Genomic DNA, 25,316 nt, shown 5'->3' with positions numbered 1-25,316 from the left:
AAATGATCATTAAAGAAAAGATGAAGGCAATTAATTGACCTATAATTGTTTACTGTTTACAAATTGTGACTTGTATGGAGGGTTGTCTAATTTAGGTTATTGTTCTATTTTACTAACAAATAGCAAAACTTTACATTTAATGAGCACGTACAATTTCACTTAACTACCATGTCTAGTCAATTAAAAGTAACATGTTTGCAAAACACTAAGATACTAATAAAAAACAACTATCGAACGAAACGCAGAATCCGAATAAAAAGTCAGCATAGTACACGTAGTACGATCTTCAAAAGTATACGGGTGTTTATACAATATAGCAACATCTAAATTGCCGAAAGTCTGAGTAGTGTGATCAGCCTATGCCAACATTTGATTAATATTGCATATTGCATCAATATGTCTATAAACAAAACACAATACACGTTGTTATTCATTTCATAACAATTATGAAGTAGTTGCAGGTAAAATAAAGTCATTACTTTAAAGCATTTAAGTTGATTACTCTTTAAATATTCTAATTAAGTATGTGTAATAGTTATCAAAGGAACCAGGGTTATAATTTAGTACGCCAGACGCGCGTTTCGTCTACATAAGACTCATCAGTGACGCTTATATCAAAATATTTATAAAGCCAAACAAGTACAAAGTTGGAGAGCATTGATATATTGTAAAGATGAATTCACTACACAAAAAAGGTACAAGTAAACTTCAATTCAACTGCAAAATTGGAAAACAAATTAGTAAGAATTAGTAGGAATGTGACAAGATCGCAAACACTAACATAAATGCAGGATGAACCATTTACTAATTTGGTCAATATAAAAAATTAAAAAGATGACTAACATTCTTTGAAATTTCAATATCAAACCAGACTGACCTAGACAAATTTAGTTGGACGTGATCGCTATATATTTACATTATGTTAATGCGTATATGGGGTTATATCACCGTCGGAAGACTTCGTGTGTAAACTCGATGTGTAAACTCAATGGTTAATTTAATATCGTTTAGACAAACATACACACGAAAAAAAGATACATACATTTTTATTGTTCATTTAAAAATTTTGTTATGTTTTAATTATTTATTAAGTTATCAAAAACGAGGCAGTTTGAAAAACTAATAATTTTATTTAGTTTATATAAAACAGCAAGCTCGAAAAAAAAAAACATGAGCCGAAAACTGCAGTTAAAATGTACCTAGAGTATACACAATGCAATACATCACATCCAATGTAAATCCTATCATCATTCAAGCTATTTCAATTTTTTTTAATGTAGAAGAACACAAACAAAATGCTTTTTGTAATGTATAACAACAACCAGATAATTAACAACAAACAATTTAGTCAAGTTTTAAAAAAAAAACACGAACCAGAACAAAAAACAAATTAAACATCACCAAACGTGAAGAAAAACAACAAAAGAAAGTCACTCCTAGTTTTTGGTTGGGGTCGTGTTGCCTATTCTTTAGTTTTCTATGTTGTGTCATGTTTACTTTTGTTTGTCTAATTGTCTTTTTCTTTTTTAGCCATGACGTTGTCAGTTTATTTTCGATTTATGAGTTAGACTATCCCTCTGGTATCTTTCGTCCCTCTCTTGTAATGATGACATGAAATCTAGTAAAAATAAACTACTCAACAAAAAAACTTGTTGTCGTGTTTCTCATGTACTACATGTACTAGGTATCTTTATTTGCGTTGTTTAAGCGCGAAAATCATACAATCGGAAAGAAATTGTTTCCTACAAGCTTCCTCGCCGGTTGTTGTATTACATGTGGTACATTGTATACTGTACAAATGTATAAAACAAATCGTAGCCTTTCTGAGTTAAATCAATTCTTTTGAATACATCTCTTTTTATAAAAGGTAAGAACTTATCCGTAAAAATACAGGTAGTTATTATGTATACGCTTTTCAATTCTTTGGTGTGTTGTTTTCGCATTTGTCGTTTCCCACATGAAATCCATTGGCGTTTTGCATTTGCGCCGAATTTTTCTTTCACTCGTGCCGATATGTGTACAGGTTAATTACAGGTGAACGTTATTTTTTATTTATCTCTTCTGTTACCTAGTTGTATATATGTTATAATTTGTTCATTGTAATGATTCCGGACCGTAAATCCTCTTTATTTTCAATGGGTGCAACTGCCAGAAATGAGGTGCATAACGTGAAGCATAATTATATACGTACTTATTGTTTGTATACTCTGTACTTAGCATAACAGACTGGATTTGTATTCCTCCGCTTGTACCGATCCAGATGAACAAAAATCTACCTGCAGGGGACCTCAGTTATCTGCCTTCAATATGAGAGCATATTTCAAAAAGCAACGCGATCAATAACTTTAGTGTCCGAAACGTTTAGCCAACCCTTCTGGAGTGACTCCTTAGAAAGTAGGTTATATTATTAGGTTCGTATATGTTGGAACAAATCGTTATAAAAAGGGCATTGCCTCATCATCGTTTAATTCATTTGATAACGAGTTAGCTGAAACAAAATAAACATTTCGGAAAATAATTACATTGTCTTTGATAATTTTACACATACTGTAAATTCACAAAAATAGCTTTACATAAAACCGTCCTGTTCATAGCCAATATTCATTGAACTAGTGTTTGTCTTGTTTGCAGCTAATCAAGATGAGAAGTCTGTTTGTCTGTCTTTTGGTATTTGTTGGTACCCACCAACTGGTATGTTTAGATGAGATTGGCCAGTGTGTGTCGTTAATTGAACAAGTGGCAGAAGGTAATTAACGTGTTTCTCTTGATGAAGATTTATCTGATTTTAAATTAAGCTTAGACATAATCTGATACAAGTAATATGTTGTAAATTTATAAGCAGCTGATGGAATAAATTCGAAATGACCTGTACGATCGTGATTCCACCAAATCTGTTTTTTTACTTTCTTACAGTATTAACGTGACAAATATACTCATCAACCTCATTATATATATCAGGATTGAAATTTTGTTTTGAGCCACACGAGCCTATGGTCTACAACAGACTCATAAGCTACGCTTGAAAGAAAAAAGTCCAAAAAACTAAATTAGGCACGAAGTTGAAGAGCATTTCATAAGCACTAAACTGATTTGAACAGAGTAGGTTCCTCATTAGCTTTGAAATATCATGGTTAGCATGGGCAATCAAATATTTGAAATACGGTTTATTTTTTTAGGTTACCTGGGATGTTTTAAGGATATAGAAAATACTATGCTACCATCAAGAACTGTCAAAAGTATTCCAGATTTAACTCTGAAGAAGTGCCAACAACAATGCAAGGGTTACACATTTTTAGGACTGCAGGTAAGTGAAATTTATAACAATATATCTTATTTACTATATGAATACACATATTTATGGGATTTCACCCCTATGGCATGAAAAATCCTGAATCCGCCCATAAAAATAAAAATAGATTTGAACTGCAATGCATATGATGGAATAAATGCATACATTATCTGTGTATAATCCAGATATAGCACAGTAAGCATAAAATCATGTTGCTTTTGTCAAATGTGATATAAATGTGTTTAGCTATAATTCTTTACATCCTTCAAGTCATATATAAAATTTCATTTCGTTTTTTGACTGAAATCAATACGGAATTTTCTACCCACGTAACGCTAATTTTAGAAATTAGCATTTATTCCGTTGATACTGGTTTTGATATTTCTGGGTACTTTTATCAGTTTGTAAAATATTGAATACGAGTTCCTTGAAGATCACTCATTTTGTTTTTACTTGTAAAGATAGGCTATTTTTTTTATAGGTAATGCTAATACTGTAACTAATAAATGTGCACTTAATTTTTTCTTCTAGTATTCTAACGAGTGTTTCTGTGGTAATAATCTGAACACTGATCGGTACAAATCCGTCCCCGAAAGCGACTGTAACATGAAATGTAGTGGTGAAAACAGGATGTGTGGATCAGGCCATAGAAACTCTGTTTACAGAGGTATCTGTCTTTAATATTAATGGTTATAACACTTCTCATGAATACAAATGGAAATTTATAGAAGAATGTTTATGCATTATACACTGTGCTCATTATGGAACAAATAGATGCAAGAAGATGTGCTATAAGTACCAATGAAAAAACTCTCACTTCGAGTAATCATTAGTAAACAATAAACCATTATAGGTCAAAGTACGGTCTTCAACACGGTGACATGGCTCAAACCGAACTTGTTATCATAATTTTCATTAAACATGTTATAAGGTTATGAATGATATCATACCACTAATTCATTTGATAAGGGATATACAGGGATAAGGTGATATTGAAAGTAGAGGACAGGGAGCGGGAATCAAGAGAAGAAGCGGAATATTTGGGCTAAACCATTTATTATAGTATGCTTGATTTTTGAGTTAGGGGTAGAAAGTACACGTAAGCGTGGCTGGGGAGTAGATGAGGAGAGATTTAAGTTAAAGATAGGAAAATGCGACCCCATGTAAATTTTCTCATATGATCGTCGCTATATCTAGGACTCGATTGCAAAGGTTAAGGACAAGAAAAGAAAGCAAATGACAGCCTTTAAACAATCAGTATTTGCAATTTTTCTCTTAGATTTAATCCATTAAATGCTATCAAAATCTTAACTACACTGTTGTTTTTATATACTGAGAAAAAGCACTTAAATATAATATACAGCATGTAATATATTCTTGTTTTTATTTTTCAGTGCCATTTTAGGATGTTGGTTACGGTTAAATCTAAGTGACTGGAAAAGTTGGCGGCAAAAACGTTTTCCTTCGCTTTTGATTGATCAATAAAATATTTTGGTTCACATTGATTATATTCAGACTTATATAAAATTGAGAATGGAAACGGGGAACGTGTCAAAGAGACAACAACCCGACCATAGAGCAGACAACAGCCGACGACCACGAATAGCTCTACAATGTAGCGAGAAACTGCCGCACCGGAGGAGTCCTTCAGCTGGCATCAACACAAATATATTACTAGTTCAGTAATAATGGACGTCATATTAAACTCCAAACTATACGTTTTTGTTAACACTGATTGATTTGGTTACTGGTTAATGGCATGCACCCACATTCTTTGGGGATTTTGTTGTTGGAGTGCTGTCAGATGATATTCAGCTACCGATATTTTTCGTTTTAACATCATACATTTGAATTCTTCAAACGACTTGATTCAATGATTACTGGTGAAATATGTGGTCGGTTGTGCTTGTCCAACATTTTAGAATTGGAAATTTAAAGAATGGGTAAAAGTCGCAACTAAACACGCGCATTCAATTAAATTTTGTTTTTGGTTTTTAGCTACCTGAATCAGACACAGATAAAATTGAGAATGGCTATTGGGTATGTGTCAAAGGGCAGCAACCCGACCTAATATAAGAAAACAGACGAAAGTCACAAACTGTCTTCAACACGGTGAGAAATTCTAGCACGCGCAAGCGGGATTTAGCTGGCACCCTAACAAAACATGTGAATCAGTTCGCAAAAATTGACGTCATACTAAAACACAACACATATAAATTAACTTAGATACAAAAAAACAAAACGAAACAAGACTAACAAAGGAGAGCGGCGCCTACTTCGGATTGGCGCAAGACTGCGACGGGTGTGACTGCCTTGTTTAACTTAATTTTCAGTTTTAACATTCGAATCGCTTTAACAACATTTTTCTTCTTCATTACAATCAGATTGACAATCCAGTTTTTGGTTTGATCATTTATGTTTACACTACGGAATGGAAGAACTAAAACGTGTGTGATATATTTATCATTTAATTGAACGAATTAATCAAACAGGTGAGCTACAAAAATATATGTTTTTTCTAAACAAATTTACAGAACACATTTCAAAAAGTAAAACTATTCCTGTCTTTTCAAAACAAATTGCTCTTCTACTGAATTATTTATACGAATCAGATAACATATAAGTTATTTGATAATTACTTATACCACGTCCATCACATCTATCTACGCACTAAATTAATAAATATGTTATATAAATTTAAGATAAAATCTACTTAAACTGCCAAACAGATACATTACATCTTCGTTATTAATCACGCAACTAGATTTACGTTGAAATGTTATCATTTTCGGTTCACAGTTTACAATTCTGTTAAATATAAAAGTATACTATCATAGCAACATAAAATAACACGTGCAATTGCATCAAAACGTGTATCACAGTTCAGTTATCTAATGCGTAAAAAAATGAAAACAACACGATAATAAAATCCTTTTTACTGCAACTAGTTGTGTTTATACCCTAAGTATAGTAACATAGCTATATTTTGTATTATGTCAATTTCATCATATAACACTTTCTCCTCATTAAGGTGTTAATTAAGGGATGAAAATAAGTTTGACATTTGTGTTACGATTCAAAATGCTATCAATTCATTAGTTTAAGTTCAAGTATAAAAACAACATTAGGTCAATGTCATAAAAAATGTAAACTTTTTTGTACTCGACCAAAAACTGGGAAAGGGCTCAGTAGAACCTCGCCCTTCACCAGTTTCCCAGCCTCATACACAAAAGTTTATATTTTTCTTTCATTGACATAATATTGTATATGTGTCCGAAGCGCTTTTCTGTAATTTGCTATATAAAGTTAATTAAAGTACACCCTAAAAAGGTAATCAACATCTGCCTGATTTTTTATGTACACAAAAAAATATAGTGCAGGTAAGATTGCTTTTTTATATAAACATACATGTTACTTTTATTACACAGTCATATGATAGTATAATTTTCCTAAGTATACATATTTTTCTCTCCATCGTTTTTCTATACAGTCGTAAACTGACATGCCGGCCCCAGACTTCAATTAAACTGATTGAAAGATTATGTCTTCATCCCTTTAGGGGTTTAGTTTCATACCATCATAACATATATGAGAAGAACATAACCTACGTCACGCCAGCAAATGGTTCTTAAATAAATGTGTTTAGGTCCGATGCAAAGACCCTATAAGTGAATCAATATTAAAGCCAAAATCTGAATCTTTAATGACCTGACAACAGTATCGTAGCTTTATTAGTTCTTAATAAGTCTATTGAAAGGTTTTGTTAGCTTTTGATGTGTATAATGACATTATTGTGCTTTATAAAGAATATTACAATAAAAAAAAATGGATGTGAAATACCTGAACGTATAAGAAGTCTGCATGTTGAGCTATATTTATGAATGATGTCCTTGACGGCGAAGCCAAAGTTGACAATGCTTTTCGAGGGGTACCAATCTGCTCTATCACACTCTCAGCTATGGGTCATTTTATTTATTATACTGAATGTCTTATCATTATAGTTTTTATAGATTACTTTTATTTTTCAAGGATTTTCTATGACGTCACGTACATAACAACGTTAAGGGTATTAGAAAACAACCCAGCAAAATTAAGCAAGATGTTGTTTTTTGACAGTCAAATAAAAAAATCTTAGTCAAAACGTAGAGTTTTAGCATTGTATTTAATTACTTGATATAAGTTCAATTCGTTGTCCTTGAAACTATCGATATTTGATTGAGAGGGTAACATTTAAAAAAATTGTCACCCTCTCAGCCATGTGATATATGACATTTTAAAGTGAATAATAATAAAACAAAATATTATATTATGAAAAGGGATGCGATATTTCACTCATAGTAAACATTCTTTTTTGTTCAATAGAAAATTCCAGGGCTCATTGGTCTATAATATATTATATACCGAGTATAATGCCATGTGTCATGATCCGGCGGCAGAATTTAGCATCATATATTTCCAAACTGTGTGCAAGCTTCAGTGTGAAATAAAATGTTATTGAAATATGAGTGTATGTGTTATGTGAAAAAAGAAGAAATGGAATGCACTTAATATCGCATTTTGTTTTGTAGTAGTTAAGAAAATTTATCGTTCGGAAAGCTATGAGCATATGATTAAAATGCACGTTTATAACGAGTTTAGAAACATAACTGGTTTCCAGCTTATTATAACTTATAAATTTTATAAACAGTTTAAAATATGTTATTCGTCTAAGTTTTTTTAAAATTTTATTTCAAATCATTTTATATTGATGTACTTGTACAATAATTCAGGTTCATTTATCATAACAATATCGATTAAATCTTCTTTGTGTATTGCGTGCCAAAATAAACTGACGATCAAAAGATATTACAGATATCTAAAACAGTAAATCAGTTCTGCCAAATATATCATCAGATTTGAAGTATAAAATGTAGATCTTTTCTCGAAAAAGTTTAATTTCAGTATGGAGGTTAAGATGTTGTATGTATCTACACTTATTCTAATCAGCATTTTACTAACTGGATACGGTGGTGCAGATTCGTGCGAAAATGACAATTTTTCTTCTTCAATTGACATCCCTCTTATGTCAAAGCTTAATGCACCGTTAAAGGCAGAATAAGACATATCTAGTCTAACCAAACAGCTTAGAGAAGTTATACAAAAGGAGGTAAAAGTGGTTGTTACTAAAGAGATGAAAGATCTCGTGGAAAATATTTTGGATAAGAGGATACAAACTGCCTTGGACAATTTCGGGAAATCATACAATCTTACATTGTCCACTTTTAAACAGAAGATAGAAGGTAAGATCATAAACATATACTATAGCATTTAACTTGCTTTAGAACCAAACAGGGTTTTATTGTTTTTTTTTTTCTTTCGTTTTTTTCTAACAAATGGGGAACAAATAATTACACATACTAAAATGCAATCAGTTTCATCTTTACGATTTACTACGTTGGATTTCCTTTTAACCTTGTATATTATCTTACAAATGATTGACTGGGAATTCTAAGAGCTTACATATCAAGCTTTAATCACGTATCTTTCTACAGACCAGACACATCTCTTTGGCTATCATTAAAAATAACGAATTGACACAAGAAATGGCAAACCAACTTGCTTTTTAGGTTAACACGTTAAAACAGATTTTACTGCGATTCACATTGTTCATATTTTACGCCATCGTTCAGTTGCATCACTTTACCCCATTCATCAAAAACTAAGTGAGACTTATTCACAAAAGCCCAAACAATCCATGACGTTGAGGATGAACTGACATATTGATTTATTCATATTTTACAATGGCTGTTTTAACAAATCGTTAAGGTGCAATCCCCCATTTTTGAAATAAAAAAATGCCTGTACCAAGTCAGTAATGTGACAGTTGTTATCAATTCGTTTGATGTGTTTGAGCTTTTGATTTTTTCCATTTGATTAGATACTTTCCCTTTTGAATTGTTCTCAGAGTTTAGTATTTTTGTGATTTTACTATTTAACGAATTTCAAATACGATCAAATATCTTTGAATCTTATATGGTAATGATTGCAGATTCAATTTAATATTTTTTTAGATATAATTATGTTCTAAATGCATCGGTAGAATGCATTGCTGTGTACAAAGACACACATGCATTTTGTACGAGTTCTTGTTAGTGATTCTATTGTTTTCATCGGTATAAGGAAATAATTCGTAAATATAACTCAACATTCAGATATCTTATACGTTCAGGTATTTCACATCCAATCTTTTATGGTAATATTCTTTACAAAGCACAAAAATGTCAGTATTCACCTCAAAAGCTTACAAAACCTTTAAACATTCTTATTAAGAAGGGATATAATTACGATACTGTTGTCAGGTCATTAAAGATTACATATTTTGGGTTTAATATTGATTCACTTATAGGGTCTTTGCATCGGAACTAAACACATTTATTTAAGAACCAGTTGCTGGCCTGATACGGGTTATGTTCTTTTTTATATATTTTATGATAGTATGATACTAAACCTTAACGGGAGGGATTGTGTCTGATATTCATATGATGAAGACATAATCTTTCAATCAGTTTAATTGAGAGCTGGAGCTGGCATGACAGTTAACTGCTAGTAGTCTGTTGTTATTTATGTTTTTTTGTCATTAGGTCTTTCCACTTTTCTGTGGAAAGACCTATTGTTTTTCTTCTGATTATTTTTTTTTTCTTCCGCCTAATTTTGTTCTTGCGATAAACATTTGTTTCGCAATATGTCGCTTAGATATTTGGTATATGATATCGAACAGTTTATGCGCTTTTGAAATTTACCCTGCGTAAACGAATACTTTTCTTTGTAGGAGTTATCTCCCCAAACACTGTTTTCCTTGTTAGCGCATCTCCTTCGCAACCGTAAAATATTATGACAAATTTATTTTACAAAATTGCTCGTTATATCCTTCGCATGATTTGTCCTATTTTGACCGAAGTGATATGAACGCTACATATGAGAGTTATTTCCCCTTATGCATTTGATATAAGTGATATGCATTTCTATCTTGTAAACCATAAGTGCTAAAGACCAAGGATCTTTTGATTTGAGGTCCTTGGTCCAAAAAAATAAAAATTAGGTCAAGGTCAAAGGTCAAGGTCATATTCCAATTTTTGAATTTGGCTTATTTCCACTAATTTCCAGAAACTGTATAAGATATCGACAAATTATTTTTTCTAAATTGTTAGTTGCGACGTGTCGTAACACGTAAATTTTTATTGCAAGGGTACGTTGAACGTAAAAGTGAGTTTTCTCCCCTCTTGTATTTAAAAATACGTGTATGGTGATATAACTGATTAACCAAATATAATTAAGTCCTATGGTCTTTTCATTTGAGGTCCTTGGTTTATGACCTTGAAATTGATCTCAAGGTCATAGATTAATTTGACGTTCTAGTTTTTGACCTTTGCTTTCAGCGCATATTTATACATGATATATCCATGAGACTTTTGGCGAAAGGTATCAAACCATTTAACCTTGAAAAAAACAACCGGAAGTGACCTTGTGTAAACCGGAAGTAGCTATTTTTGTACTTTATTAATAAAAAAGTATATAGAACCAGATCTTTTTGGAATCAGTGTCAATTAAATATTCAAATATTATCGGAAGTAACATTTTTCAAACCGAAAGTAACAAATTATCTCCCTTATTTAAAAAATATTGTATAGAAACCATATATTTCTGGAATCAGCGTACAATAACCTATCAGTTGACGATTGAAATGACATTTTAAACTTAATTTTACAACTTTCATATTAAAATACATTGTTTTCAGTGGAAAGACCTTCAATTGTTCTCTGAACAATTGGTTTTTAATTTTATTTATTTTCTTTTGTTACATCTTCTGACATCGGACTCGGACTTCCCTTCAACTGAATTTTAATGTGCGTATTGTTATGCGTATACATTTTTACATTGGCTAGAGGTATCGGGGAGGGTTGATATTTCATAAACATGTTTAATCCCGCGGCAAGTTTGCACCAGTCCAAAGTCAGGAGGCTCTTGCCTTTGTTAGTCTTGTATGCTTTTTAATTCTAGTTTTTTGTGTATAATTTGGAGTTTAGTATGACGTCCATTATCACAGTACTATTATACATATTTCTTAAGGAGCCAGCTGAAGGACGCTTTCGGGTGCGGGAGTTTCTCGCTACATGAAAGACCCATTGGTGGCCTTCGGCTGTTGTCTGCTCTATGGTCGGGTTGTTGTCGCTTTGACACATTCCCCATTTCCTTTCTCAATTTTATTACCTAGAAAGTGTAAGACGCACTGCTGATGGTTATACTTTTTTTTGGCATGATGTTGCTCAATTTTACTCGACCTCTTATAGATTTTCTTACTAATACTGTATCTACAGTACCTTATTGTCAAGGAATATTTTAATCAATGAGTGAATCAACTTTTCTTTCAGACGGAACTGTACAATTAGACGAATTAGTCGCTGCTGTATATAATAAAACAGAAGATTTTGGCAGAAAGTTAACTAAAGTTCAAAAATATACAGCGAAGAAAAATGCACTCATGATGTCAAAACAGAACATACTAGCAAGCGATATCAATTCGTTGACTATAATAGACAATAAGCTGAAGATAGAAATTGAGCAAATGAAAGAAAAGCAAAAGTTAACTGAATCAAAATTATCATCATTTGAAACAGATATTAAAAGTTACACTGATTTTGTGAAAGGTATGTAACTATGTGTTATTTTCATACATAAGACAAAATCATTCAAAGTTCTTGTCATACATGATTATTTCTTGCATCTCCTATGTATTTTTACATGTTCTAGGACTATGAAAACGCCCACGTAGTTTACCCTGTATTTTCACGTGTGGTTTGAAGGTGTCAGATGACTCCATAGTATTAACTGATCCCATAAATATCTTGTTAGTTCACTAGAAAACTGTGTATCTAATGTTATCTAACCTACTATACATTTTTCGAAATACCATTGGTTAAAAGCAACTTCGTGGAGACCGTATTTATTTCATATGGAGCTAGATGGCGTGAGTTATTTCAATACACGATTAGCATTGATGTTACGTCCCTTTGTAAAAACAACACTGGGTCAAGGAGAAATTGAAAGGTTTCAACAGAGGACGATATTGATTATAAACGATTCAAATACATTAATAAAACTCATTAACAGCTTACCACTTGCTATTGTTCTGTAGTTTTAACATCTCAGTATAATTTACTGGGGTTCGTGTTGCTTATTCTTTAGTTTTCTATGTTTTGTCGTGTGTACTATTGTTTGTCTGTTTTTTTTTTAATTTTTAGCCATGGCGTTGTCAGTTTATTTTCGATTTATGACTGTCCCTTTGGTATCTTTCGTCCCTTTTTAAATAAGCTTATTATACTACGACATGTGTGCATTAATACAGATTTAATAGATATAGAAAGATGTGGTGTGTGAGCCAAGACTATATTATAAACACCTATTGACTTGGTGTGAGGGTAATAGCAAGTTTGTTGTCCCTGAAATACCAGCTATTGCTCGAGGCAAAGGGATAACAAACTTGCTATTACCCGTACAACCAGTCATTTGGTGTTTTATTATACTGAAAAACACAGTCATTAAGTGTTTTTATATACTAAATTAACTAATTTTCTTAAAGTCTGGATATATTATCTGAAAGAAAAAAAAAGAAATGTCACATAAATTGATATGCACAAAATGAACTATACGTTGTTTTATAGATCTTCTTGTAGTTGTAAATGTTTCATTAATTGCAATCAAGACTAGAAATACTTCTGTTAAAGTTTCCGTGCATATCATAAATTTAAGCTACAGTACACTAAACGCAAATTCCCTTTAGAATACGACGACCGAACCCATATTATGAATAAGGCACTATATTTTAGATCTTTAAAAAAAACGGGCGAAGATTTCTCTCTTTTATCATGTTTATAATTGCTTTTTGTAAGTGAAATTACAATCGATCCAAACATATTATACCGTTTACAATATTAAAGTTTGACGTTGCCAAGCAAACAAGTCAATGACATCATTATTGTCCAATGAAAAATAAGCATGAAAAAGTACGAGAAAGAAGATAATGAAACTATTAACCGGGGTAATGGTCTTTGAAACTATTGACTGGCAAATAGTCTGTAGAATGAAATAGCACAACTGTTTTAGTATTTTTTATATAGAAAAAACATACTGAGGTATAATAATTATTATTATCATATTTTTTGTTTTTCTTTATTGTTATTATTCTGTGGAAAGACCTATTGTTTTTCTTCTGATTATTAGGTCTTTCCACTTTTCTCTGGAAAGATCTATTGTTTTTCTTCTTATTTTTTTTTTCTTCCACCTAATTTTGTTCTTAGTTTATACGCTTTTAAATTTCACCCTGCTAAGATGAACACTTTTCTTTGTGAGAGTTATATCCCCAAACACTGTTTTCCTTGTGTTCACTACTACTTCGCACCCGTAAAAGATTACGACAAATTTATTTTATAAAATTGCTCGTTAAATCCTTCGCATGATTTGTCATATTTTAACTGAAGCGATATAAACACTCCATATGAGAGTTATTTCTCCCTATGCATTTGATATAAGTGATTTCCATTTCTATCTTATAAACCATAAGTGATAAAGACCTAGGATCTTTTGATTTGGGGTCCTTGGTCCAAAAAAATTAAACAATTAGGTTAAGGTCAAAGGTCAAGGTCATATTCTAATTTTTGAATTTGGCTTATTTTCACTTATTCCCAAAAACCGTATAAGATATCAACAAATTATTTTTACTAAATTGTTAGTTGCAACATGTCGTAACACATAAGTTTTAATTGCAAGGGTACGTTGAACGTAAAAGGGAGATTTCTCCCCACTTGTATTTAAAAATACGCGTATGGTGATATAACTCATCAACCAAATATAATTAAGACCTATGGTCTTTTGATTTGAGGTCCTTGGTTTATGAACTTGAAATTGATCTCAAGGTCATAACTTAATTTGACGTTCTAGATTTTGACCTTTGCTTTTACCTCATATGTATACATGGTATCAAACCATTTAATCTTAAAAATAGCAACCGGAAGTGACCTTGTATAAACCGGAAGTAGATATTTTTTGTATTATTAATATTAAAGTATACAGAACCAGATATGTTTAGAATCAGTGTCAAGTAAATATTCAAATATTATCCGAAGTAACATTTTTAAACCGGAAGTAACAAATTATCTCCCTTATTTTTTTTTTGTATAGAAACCATATATTTTTGGAATCAGCGTACAATAAGCTATCATTTGACGATTGAAATGACATTTTAAACTTAATTTTACAACTTTCATATTAGAATACATTGTTTTTGGTGGAAAAACCAATTCAGAAAACAATTGGTTTTTATTTTTTATAATTGTTCTTATTATTAGGTCTTTCCACTTTTCTGTGGAAAGACCTATTGTTTTTCTTCTGATTATTAGGTCTTTCCACTTTTCTGTGGAAAGACCTATTGTTTTTCTTCTGATTATTTTTTTTTTTCTTCCGCCTAATTTTGTTCTTGCGATAAACATTTGTTTCGCAATATGTCGCTTAGATATTTTGTATATGATATCGAACAGTTTATGCGCTTTTGAAATTTACCCTGCGTAAACGAATACTTTTCTTTGTAGGAGTTATCTCCCCAAACACTGTTTTCCTTGTTATGGCATCTCCTTCGCAACCGTTAAAGATTATGACAAATTTATTTTACAAAATTGTTCGTTACATCCTCAGTAATTTTTGGCGTATTTGGATCGAAGCGATTCGAAGAAATTTTATAGGAGTTATCTATCTTTTCGGAATAAATTTGTCGGTATGTTTTTTTTAACTCATAAACCGTTAACCGTATAACCCTGGAATGTTTTTATTTGAGTCCCCTGATTCCTAACTTAGAAAATTAGGTCAAGGTCAAAGGTCAAGGTCATATTTTAGATTTTCATATGTCTTTGATTTCCCTATAACTCTTGAACGGTTATAGATACAAAAAAATTAAGCAGTGAAAAATGCTTGGTACTTCAAGGGGCAACTTTTTTTACATTATGACTATATTGATTTTACCATCATGTAAGGGACATAACTCCCATCGATGGTTTTTAAAAGGCCATTTTTAGGCAAAACTCTTAAACAAAAGGTCCTTGACCCATAGGGTCTTTTGCAATGACTTTGTGGAGCAATGACCTTGACGAAGGTTACAAGGTCAAAGGTCAAGGTCATCAAATTATGTGGTTTTGGCACTATTTAAACAGTTTTATGTGTGTTTGAAATTCAACCAACCAACCAACATACCAACCAACCAACCAACCAACCAACCAACCAACCAATCAACCAAGCAATCAATCAATCAATCAATCAATCAATCAATCAATCATGATCATGATCAATCAACCAATAATGATCATGATCAATCAATCAATCATGTTTCCGTCTCATGTGTTTCTTATAGGGTTCAACCAACCAACCAACCAACCAACCAATCAACCAATCAATCAATCAATCAATCATGATCATGATCAACCAATCATGTTTCCGTCTCATGTGTTTAATATAGGGTCCAAGATCTTCTTTGTGTCTTTTTCCGTGTTTCAATTGACCCTATCCAATGTGTTTAACCAACCAACCAACCAACCAACCAACCAACCAACTAATCAATCAATCAATCAATCAATCAATCAATCAATCATGATCATGATCAATCAATCATGTTTCCGTCTCATGTGTTTAATATAGGGTCCAAGATCTTCTTTGTTTCTTTTTCCGTGTTTCAATTGACCCTATCCAACGTGTTTAACGAACCAACCAACCAACCAACCAACTAATCAATTAATCAATCAATCAATCAACCAATCAATCAATCATGATCATGATCAATCAATCATGTTTCCGTCTCATGTGTTTAATATAGGGTCCAAGATCTTCTTTGTTTCTTTTTCCGTGTTTCAATTGACCCTATCCAACGTGTTTAACCAACCAACCAACCAACTAATCAATTAATCAATCAATCAACTAATCAATCAATCATGATCATGATCAATCAATCATGTTTCCGTCTCATGTGTTTAATATAGGGTCCAAGATCTTCTTTGTTTCTTTTTCCGTGTTTCAATTGACCCTATCCAACGTGTTTAACCAACCAACCAATCAACCAACCAACCAACCAACTAACCAACTTATCAATCAATCAATCAATCAATCAATCAATCTGTATGACTGTTTAATCTTGACAGTTTATTGAAGGAACAAACTCTCAGCAGGGCATACATGTACTAAACGTTTATAAAAAAACTTGGTGCAGATATCTCTCAAAGCTTTTCCTAGAGAAAAGAAATGGCAATGCCGTAAAAATAGCTTGCTAGGTCCGTAAATCTCAGTAAAAACCTACAATAAAATGTCCGCTCCGAGTTTGAAATACTAATCTGTGTTACAAACAGGTGCTGAAAAATGTACATTATCAGAAAATAATCAATAAATGTGTTTTAAAGTTACACCGGATCAATTAAATCCAAAACATGCACTGCTTGTGAACTGTCATCAAAATGTCAATTTCCTACAATGACAAAAGAAATTACATTGTGTACATTCCATCTCTATAGATGTTGTCTGTTTAACGTCCCCACCTAAAAAGAAATAAAAAGACTATCTTTTCGTTATTATAAACCCGTGTCACGTGATGTGGCGCGCGCGCTGTACCTAAAATAAAAGAAAAACTTTCCAAACTAAACATGAAACTTCTCCGGTAACAATAATATAGACCCCATACAGAAACAAACAAACAAACAAACAAACAAACACCCCCCAATTCAATTAATTTTACAGGGGGAAAGACCCCCTACAATTGCTTTTTTAAAGCAATTGATTTATATTTTTTTTTTTTCTTCCGCCAAATTTTGTTTTTGCGATAAACATTTGTTTCGCAATATGTCGCTTAGATATTTGGTATATGATATCGAACAGTTTATGCACTTTTGAAATTTACCCTGCGTAAACGAATACTTTTCTTTGTAGGAGTTATCTCCCCAAACACTGTTTTCCTTGTTAGCGCATCTCCTTCGCAACCGTAAAAGATTATGACAAATTTATTTTACAAAATTGCTCGTTATATCCTTCGCATGATTTGTCCTATTTTGACCGAAGCGATATGACCGCTCCATATGAGAGTTATTTCCCTTTTTGTATTTGAAATTTTGAAATGTATTTTAAACTGGAACACCATAAGTGATAGAGACAAAGAATCTTTTGATTTGAGGTCCTTGGTCCAAAAAAATGAAAATTAGGTCAAGGTCAAAGGTAAAGGTCATATTCTAATTTTTGAATTTGTCTTATTTTCACTCATTTTCATTAACCTTATAAGATATCGACAAATTATTTTTACTAAATTGTTAGTTGCGACATGTCGTAACTTAATAATTTTGGTTGAAAGGGTGCGTAGACAATAAATGGGAGTTTTAGCCCCTATCAAATCTAAAATTATGCGTAAAGTGATATAACTTATTAACCATACATATTAGAGACCTAGGGTCTTTTGATTTGAGATGATCAGTTAGTGACCTTGAAATTGAGGTCAAGGTCATAGGTTAATTTGACGTTCTAGATTATGACCTTTGCTTAAAATTCATATCTGAACATCAGAAAGCCATAGGAACTGAAATTTTAGACTGATTTTTAATATTTTAATATCAAAATAGATATTTACTGGTGGAAAGACCTTCAATTGTTCTCTGAACAATTGGTTTTTAATTATTATTCTTATTCTTATTATTCTTTTTATTATATTTATTATGATGATTGTTATTAAGTCTTTCGTATTTCTTCTGATTATTATTAGGTCTTTCCACTTTTCTGTGGAAAGACCTATTGTATTTGTTCTGATTATTATTATTTTTTTCCGCCACATTCTGAAATTTTTGTTTCGCAATATGTCGCTTAGATATTTCTTATATTGTATCGTATAGTTTATGCGCTTTAATTTTCAACCTGCTAAGCCGAACCATTTTCTTTGTAAGAGTTATCTCCCTATTCACTGTTTATCAAGTGAGTACATCTCCTTTGTAACAAAAAAAAAATATCGACAAAATTCTTTTTACAAATTGTTCGTTACATCCTCAATATTTTTTGGATGAAATTTTATAGGAGTTATCTACATTTACAAAATAAATTTGTCGGTATGTTTTTTTAACTCATAAACAGCTAGCCATATAACGCTGGAATGTTTTTATTGAAATCCCTAGGTCCTAACTTAGAAAATGAAGTCAAGGTCAAAGGTGAAGGTCAAGTTCTCAATTGTGACTTTTGCTTGTTTTTGCATGTTCTCCGACACTTTGAAAGATACATATAAAAGAACAAGTGTAAAATGTCTGCTTTATTGTAATGACGATATGCTACATTTAGTCTGATACAATTTAATGGCATCTTATAGGAGTTGGTGCCCCTGAAATGTCTTGATATGAGGTTATTTGATTATAACTTCAACTAAGTTCATTATAAAGGCATTTGACCTTTTACAAAAGTTTAGGTGACAAATGATCTTGAAAAATGACTACTGGAAGTGACCTTGAGAAAACCGGAAGTAGCCTTTTTTGCAATTTTTTCATATAAAAGTACTCAGAATCCATATATTTTGTCATATAGATACATAAACTTATTACTGAAGACTAAAAATGACTTTAAACAAACCGGAAGTGGCCAATTATCGCCCATTCTACATACAAAAGTATATAGAAACTATATATTTTTGGAATCAGTGTGAAAGAAGCCGGAAGTGACATTCATTTCACCGGAAGTATCATATTATCTCCCTTATATCACTCAAAAATATAATTAAACCATTAGTTATCGCATCAGTATGAAGAAACTATCTTCTTATCAAAATTTCTTTGATGTGGAAAGACTTTCAATTGTTCTCTGAAAAATTGGTTTTTAATTATTATTATTATTATTATTATTATTATTATTATTATTATTATTATTATTATTATTATTATTATTATTATTATTATTATTATTATTATTATTATTATTATTATTATTATTATTATTTTTATCATTATTATTATTATTATTATTATTATTATTATTATTATTATTATTATTATTATTATTTATAGTAGTAGTAGTAGTAGTAGTAGTAGTAGTAGTAGTAATACTGTTATAATTAATATAGGAAAAATAGCGAAAGACTGCAATGACATACACAGAACGATGAACAAAAGTGGAGTTTATCATATCTACCCTACTGGAGTTCCAGGATATAAAGTTTACTGTGATATGGATACAGACGGCGGGGGATGGACAGTATGTACGATAAGATTAATTAATGCATCAGATATACACAGAACGTGAACCTAAATATGTCAGCTGTTTTCTTTAAGTAAGGATGGTATGGTATAAACAATCACATTAAATTGACAAATTCAACTTAGAAAATCCTTTTATTCTGCATTATTTCATTAACTTCCGGCATTTGAATATCTCTCAAACATCTGAAAAACTAATTTATTTGTTACGTCGATTGAGTGCGTTTGTCAATTTTTCCAAATATGACATACAGAAACTGCTGCAAAAATCGATTCTTGTAAGTAAAATAATTGAATTATTATGATTTAACATTTGTATTGATTTTTTTTTCATTGGGTAGCTTACTGATAATTAGTTATGTAACTATGTACGTAGTTTAGAGATTGTTATTTTGATAGCAACCTATACTGAATGTAAACAATTCTCTCCTATATCTTTTTTGTTTTACTTGTTACAGTTAATCTTGAAGACAACAATAAATATTTGGAACATGTTATATTTTCATGAAATATCAATTATTTATATATCCCATTTTAATTTTTAACAAGGGAGACCTATGATAGTTTACTAACACCTATGTATATACGTCTATAAAATTTACTAATGTGGTAATTTCAAAATTTCAAAATAATATATGATCTCTCACAGGTATTTCAATATCGATCTGGTGGAGTTGTTAGTTTTCATACGAAACTTTGGGAAGACTACAAAAACGGATTTGGAGAAGTCAATGGGGACCATTGGTTAGGTACAGTATATTGAAACATCGGTTAGGTACAGTATACTGAAATATCGGTTAGGAACAGCATACTGAACCATTAGTTAGGTATAGCATACTTAAACATTGGTTAGGTATAGCATACTTAAACATTGGTTAGGTACAGCATACTGAAACATTGTTTAGGTACAGTATACTGAACAATAGGTAAGTTACAGCACACTGAAACATCGTTATGTGTAATTTATTATTCATTTTACTTTTTTTGTATTAATTTCATACTGACGCATTTAAAATAGAAATTTAAAACGCAGTTCATCAATTGGCTTATTATAAAATTTAGATCGGATATTGGGAATGTGTCAAACAGACAACAACCCGAAATGACAGCAGACCACAGCCGACGGCCACCAATGGGTTTCCAACAAATCATGAAAATCCCGTATCTGAAGTTTTAGATGTCCTCTCAACAAAATCTGGACGTCACAGTAAACCCCAAAACATATAAATGAATTAAATTAAAAAAAAAAAAAACTCTGGTTCGCTCAAAAATGCTGTGCCATTATTTAAGTCAAATACATTATTATAGACAAAATTTTGTTTTAAAAAATCAGGAATTTTGATCATAAATCACAAATAAAGAAATACATGAGTTAACCTCAGTAAAACTAAACATAAAAATTCACTGAATTACAATTTTGAATATACATGTTCCAGTATAGAATAGAAACATGTGTATGTGACTAAAACAATCATGTGATACGACGTACTGTTGTTAGGTTGTCTGTTATGTCGCTTTATGCAATACAAATTTTGTTTAATATTTACTACTATCAATAGAATTAAGTTCTGTGTATTTTATTATTCAAATAATCGACAATTCAACAAAGTCTGTCTTGTCTGTGTGTTATATATTCTTTTATATAATGTAAATAGTACGATATCTGCTGTAACTGTGACCTTGAATTACCACAATAAAGTCATGCTGATATCTGCCGTGTAATTGTATCATCAGTAATTATAACACATCGTTTTTTTTTAAATTAGTAGTTGTTTTAAAACCGTAGTGTCACTGTTGAGTCTTTTGTAGACGAAACGCGCGTCTAGCGTATATACAAAATTTAGTTCTGATATCTAAGATGAGTTTATTTACAACCTCTGGGTCGATGCCACTGCTGGTAGAGATTTATTTCCCCGGGGGTATCACCAGCCCAGTAGTCAGCACTTTTGTGCTGACATGAATTATTATTGATATGGTTATATTTATGAATTAACTGTTTACAACATTTTGAATTTTTGAAATTCTAAGGCTTTTCTACCTCAGGCATATATTACCTTAGCTGTATTTGGCAAAACTTTAAGGAATTTTGGTCAATACTGCTCTTCAACTGCGTACTTTATTCGGCCCTTGTAATTTATTTGGATTCGAGCATCAATGATGAGTCTTTTGAAGACGAAACGCGCGTCTGACGTATATACAAAATTTAGTCCTGCTATCTATGATGAGATTATATACATTAGCACTCTTCACGAATTCATGAATCGTGTTAATGACTGTTACAATGGATCTTTGAATAATTAAGGTTCTGGTAAATGTAACGGATATGATGCGTTAACGAATGTCTTCAGTTAATACGGTCACCATGGAACAATTGGTCAGCAATACAAAAACAATTATTAAGTTCATATAATGATGTAAAGTAAATGATATTGATAATAATCAAAAAGCTATATTAAACTTACTTTCCAAGTATGCCAATAAAAGAGTAAAACATAGTATTCAAAATCCTTTTTGGAAGAAGAGGTGTTTCATTGTTACTCATACCACATCTGTCTATATCTTTAATTTCAGGGAATGACCGAGTTCATCAATTGACTGGATTGGGAAACAACGTTCTTAGAATATATTTTGAAGACTGGGAAGGAAACAGTCGTTATGCTGTTTTCAATAGTTTTTCTCTCGGTGATGAAGTCTCAAACTATATTTTGTCGTATGGTTCATACAGTGGTAATGCAGGTATATACTCACATATGATAAATGGAAAACATATTTGAATATCCCCAAAACATTTTCAGGAATAGAAATAATACTTCGTCGTAATGAGTTCCAAATGATTTACAAAAGAACATTATCACCAATGCTCTTCAACTTTGTACTTGTTTGGCTTTATAAATATTTTGATATGAGCGTCACTGATGATTCTTATGTAGACGAAACGCGCGTCTGGCGTACTAAATTATAATCGTGGTACCTTTGATAACTATCATATACTAGTATTGATAAATAGTAATATACATAGTAATTAGCTTGAGGCATAAAACTTAACACGATTTAAGTGATTATCGATTTTTACAATTCGTTTTATTTAACTATGAACTGTTTAAAATACTGTGGCTTGAAACTGAATCAATTACTGTTTGAAAAGAGAAAAAGATAAATGTCAGCTCTTTGTATAGCATTCGTAAATTCATGTCAACAGGAACGTAGTTCAAAGTAATAGAGTTAAGAAGATATTCTTAGCTTTTTTTAATACATTTTCTGTAGATTAAATTTAATGCTCGTTTAATTTGTTTTTGTTATTTTATACTTCAAGTTAACACTTCAAACAAACAGCGATTTAAAAAAAAAACCAACATTATATTTATGATTTTTTAAAACAAAATTTAATGTTTGCATTTGTTTTGTAGTTGATGATACGCTTTATTTAGTTCAGTAATTAAAATTTATTAATAATTAATATGTTGACACTATTAATCTGAATTATGAATTATTGAGTTTCATGTCAAATGCATCGGTTGCTCCTTTCATCAAAATATGTAGTTGTACTACAAACATAACTCAATATATATATGGTCCTCAAAAGATATGATAAAAACTAGTGTAAGGGTAAATGAAAAAAGAAACAGATTACATAAAAGGATTTGCTGACTGGGTCAGTGACTTATACTTGTTTGAACGTTAGTACTTCAGAGTTTTTCTCATTTGGTCAGTCTGAACCGTATACACAGATTTGGTGATTTTTGAATCCAATCACCTTATCCCCCATGTCAATTATTTTGGAATAACTACAGAGAGTAGTAAGGGTTACATTTCGTTCAGAAATGACAAACTATTATTTTTTTAAATATTCATAAAACCCAGTTGATCAAGTGTCAGTCACAATGTATGTCTATCTACTACAGGAAACAGTTTGGTTAATAATGTGAAATTTACAACAGCAGACAGACAAAATGACGGTCGTCCGAAGGGATACAATTGTGCAAAAGATCAATATGGAGGACCGTGGTGGTATCCCTATAGTTGTGGTTTATTCCGATCTTAATGGAGAGTATGTGAATGGTGGTAAAGGTTTATTCAATGGAAAGGGCGTGATCTGGGATGGATGGAAGGGATTTCTCTACTCATTGAAAGTAACAAAAATGATGATACGGAAGGAATGAAACAATTTAACGTTACTCATTTGTACTGTTTGCAATATTAGCTAATTGAACTACCAGTTGCTAACTAATTGTTTTGTAGTTATTTGACAAAACTTGAATGTCTTATTATGTTATACAGGTACATCATATTAATAAACTCATCATAGAGGTCCAGAGAGTATTTACGCCAGAAGCGCGTTTCGTCTACAAAAGACTCATCAGTGACGCTCGAAACAAAAATAAGTTTAAAAAGCCACATAAAGGACGAAGTCGAAAAGCATTGATGACCAAAAGTCCTAAAAGTTTTGCCAAAAACAGCTAAGGTGATTCATTCCTGGGGTAGAAAAGCCTTAGTATTTAAAAAATTCAAATGTTTTATTAACGATTAATTTATAGGTATGACAATTTAATGATAATTCATGTTATGCTGACTACTTGACTAGTAATACCCTCTGGGAATTAAAACTCTACCAGCAGTGGCATCGAAAAAGTGATTGTGAATAAAACAACATTGAATATTATAATTAAGATTAAAAAAATCCAGTAAGTTCATACTGTCTACTCATACCAACGGAAGGTATCGCGTTATGATATTTCTGATCAGCAATTGAACTGCGTCTGAACACCACAGCTTCCCATTTTGCTATAGATTTCTGAACCTCAACACATCTCTTAGTGCTGTAGCTTCATCATTTGATTTGTAGCGAACGATTTGATTTATAATCGAAAGCTTAAGCGCGTTTTAATGACTGCACTAATGAAACAAATTTAGAAATAAAAACAGTTCGGAAAATACTAAGAAATAAATCTTTACATAATATCAGTCTTTTTCAGTCAAATTTCAAAGTTGTCCATTGCAGTTCAGTCTATAATTGGACTGTACATTAGTTAAATAATAATCTACGTCAGAATTAGTTGTCTGAAAAACTATCGAAGAATACTATACTTACAGACATAAATTGTCTACCAAAATATGAAAAAAATAGTCTTGATTAAAATACTGAACTCCTAGGTAAATTCAAGGAGGGGGAAATTAATCCATAAAAACTCAATCGTTGGACTTCCTGAACGAATGGTATTACCGATAAAACAACATTTTATTGCTCTTATAGCTTGACAATCACTCCTCAATGCTCTTCAACTTCGTACTTTATTTGGCCTTTTTAACTTTTTTGGATTCGAGCGTCACTGATGAGTCTTTTGTAGACGAAACACGCGTCTGGCGTATATACAAAATTAAGTCCTGGTATCTATGATGAGTTTATTTATCCACATGTGTGACATTTTTTTTTATTACGATATACTGACAACATAAGTAATATGTGCTTTGCTCTTTTTTTTTTTGCATTTATGTATAGTCCTACTTGTTTTGCAGATGTTAAGATTAAGAGGAGCCGAAAAAAATTCAACTTATATAGTGAAACAACGATAAATCATCGAGTTGACTGATTCAATTAAAAAAAAACAATTTAAGCACAGAAAACGATAATGAACATATTTCTAAATTACAATCATGATAATATGAAATTAAAGAGATCTAAAAAAAATCGATTGCATGTGTTTGCTATCTTTTCATATCCTAATTCATTTTTATGTCAATTTATATTG

At 31.4% G+C, this 25,316-nt stretch overlaps 2 protein-coding genes across 2 annotated transcripts; both read left to right on the top strand.

The window, feature by feature from the left end:
* The first annotated feature begins 1,846 nt into the window (after positions 1–1,846).
* Positions 1,847–4,794, top strand: LOC139486523 (uncharacterized). The gene is made up of 5 exons (XM_071271432.1): positions 1,847–1,867; positions 2,632–2,746; positions 3,177–3,304; positions 3,821–3,956; positions 4,684–4,794. The coding sequence occupies exons 2-5, from the start codon at positions 2,641–2,643 to the stop codon at positions 4,692–4,694; spliced, it is 381 nt and encodes a 126-aa protein (XP_071127533.1). The 5' UTR covers positions 1,847–1,867; positions 2,632–2,640; the 3' UTR covers positions 4,695–4,794.
* A 3,353-nt stretch (positions 4,795–8,147) lies between these two features.
* Positions 8,148–23,793, top strand: LOC139486522 (fibrinogen-like protein A). The gene is made up of 6 exons (XM_071271431.1): positions 8,148–8,568; positions 11,698–11,973; positions 19,437–19,567; positions 20,219–20,318; positions 22,141–22,305; positions 23,472–23,793. Exons 1-6 carry the CDS (start codon positions 8,460–8,462, stop codon positions 23,609–23,611), a joined length of 921 nt encoding a protein of 306 aa, XP_071127532.1. The 5' UTR covers positions 8,148–8,459; the 3' UTR covers positions 23,612–23,793.
* The last annotated feature ends 1,523 nt before the right edge of the window (positions 23,794–25,316 follow it).

Source organism: Mytilus edulis, chromosome 8 (assembly GCF_963676685.1).
Source record: "Mytilus edulis chromosome 8, xbMytEdul2.2, whole genome shotgun sequence".
Taxonomy (NCBI): Eukaryota; Metazoa; Mollusca; class Bivalvia; order Mytilida; family Mytilidae; genus Mytilus; species Mytilus edulis.
The sequence above is the reverse complement of the archived record's forward strand: the minus strand, read 5'-3'. Positions and strand labels throughout refer to the sequence as shown.

Excerpts from the sequence above, each read along its gene's own strand:
- LOC139486523 (XM_071271432.1), top strand. The coding sequence starts at position 2,641 with ATGAGAAGTCTGTTTGTCTGTCTTTTGGTATTTGTTGGTACCCACCAA. Across the intron at positions 2,747-3,176 it reads AATTGAACAAGTGGCAGAAG|GTTACCTGGGATGTTTTAAG; the intron begins GTAATTAACGTG and ends TTATTTTTTTAG. Across the intron at positions 3,305-3,820 it reads ACACATTTTTAGGACTGCAG|TATTCTAACGAGTGTTTCTG; the intron begins GTAAGTGAAATT and ends TTTTTCTTCTAG.
- LOC139486522 (XM_071271431.1), top strand. The coding sequence starts at position 8,460 with ATGAAAGATCTCGTGGAAAATATTTTGGATAAGAGGATACAAACTGCC. Across the intron at positions 8,569-11,697 it reads TTTTAAACAGAAGATAGAAG|ACGGAACTGTACAATTAGAC; the intron begins GTAAGATCATAA and ends CTTTTCTTTCAG. Across the intron at positions 20,319-22,140 it reads CAATGGGGACCATTGGTTAG|GGAATGACCGAGTTCATCAA; the intron begins GTACAGTATATT and ends CTTTAATTTCAG.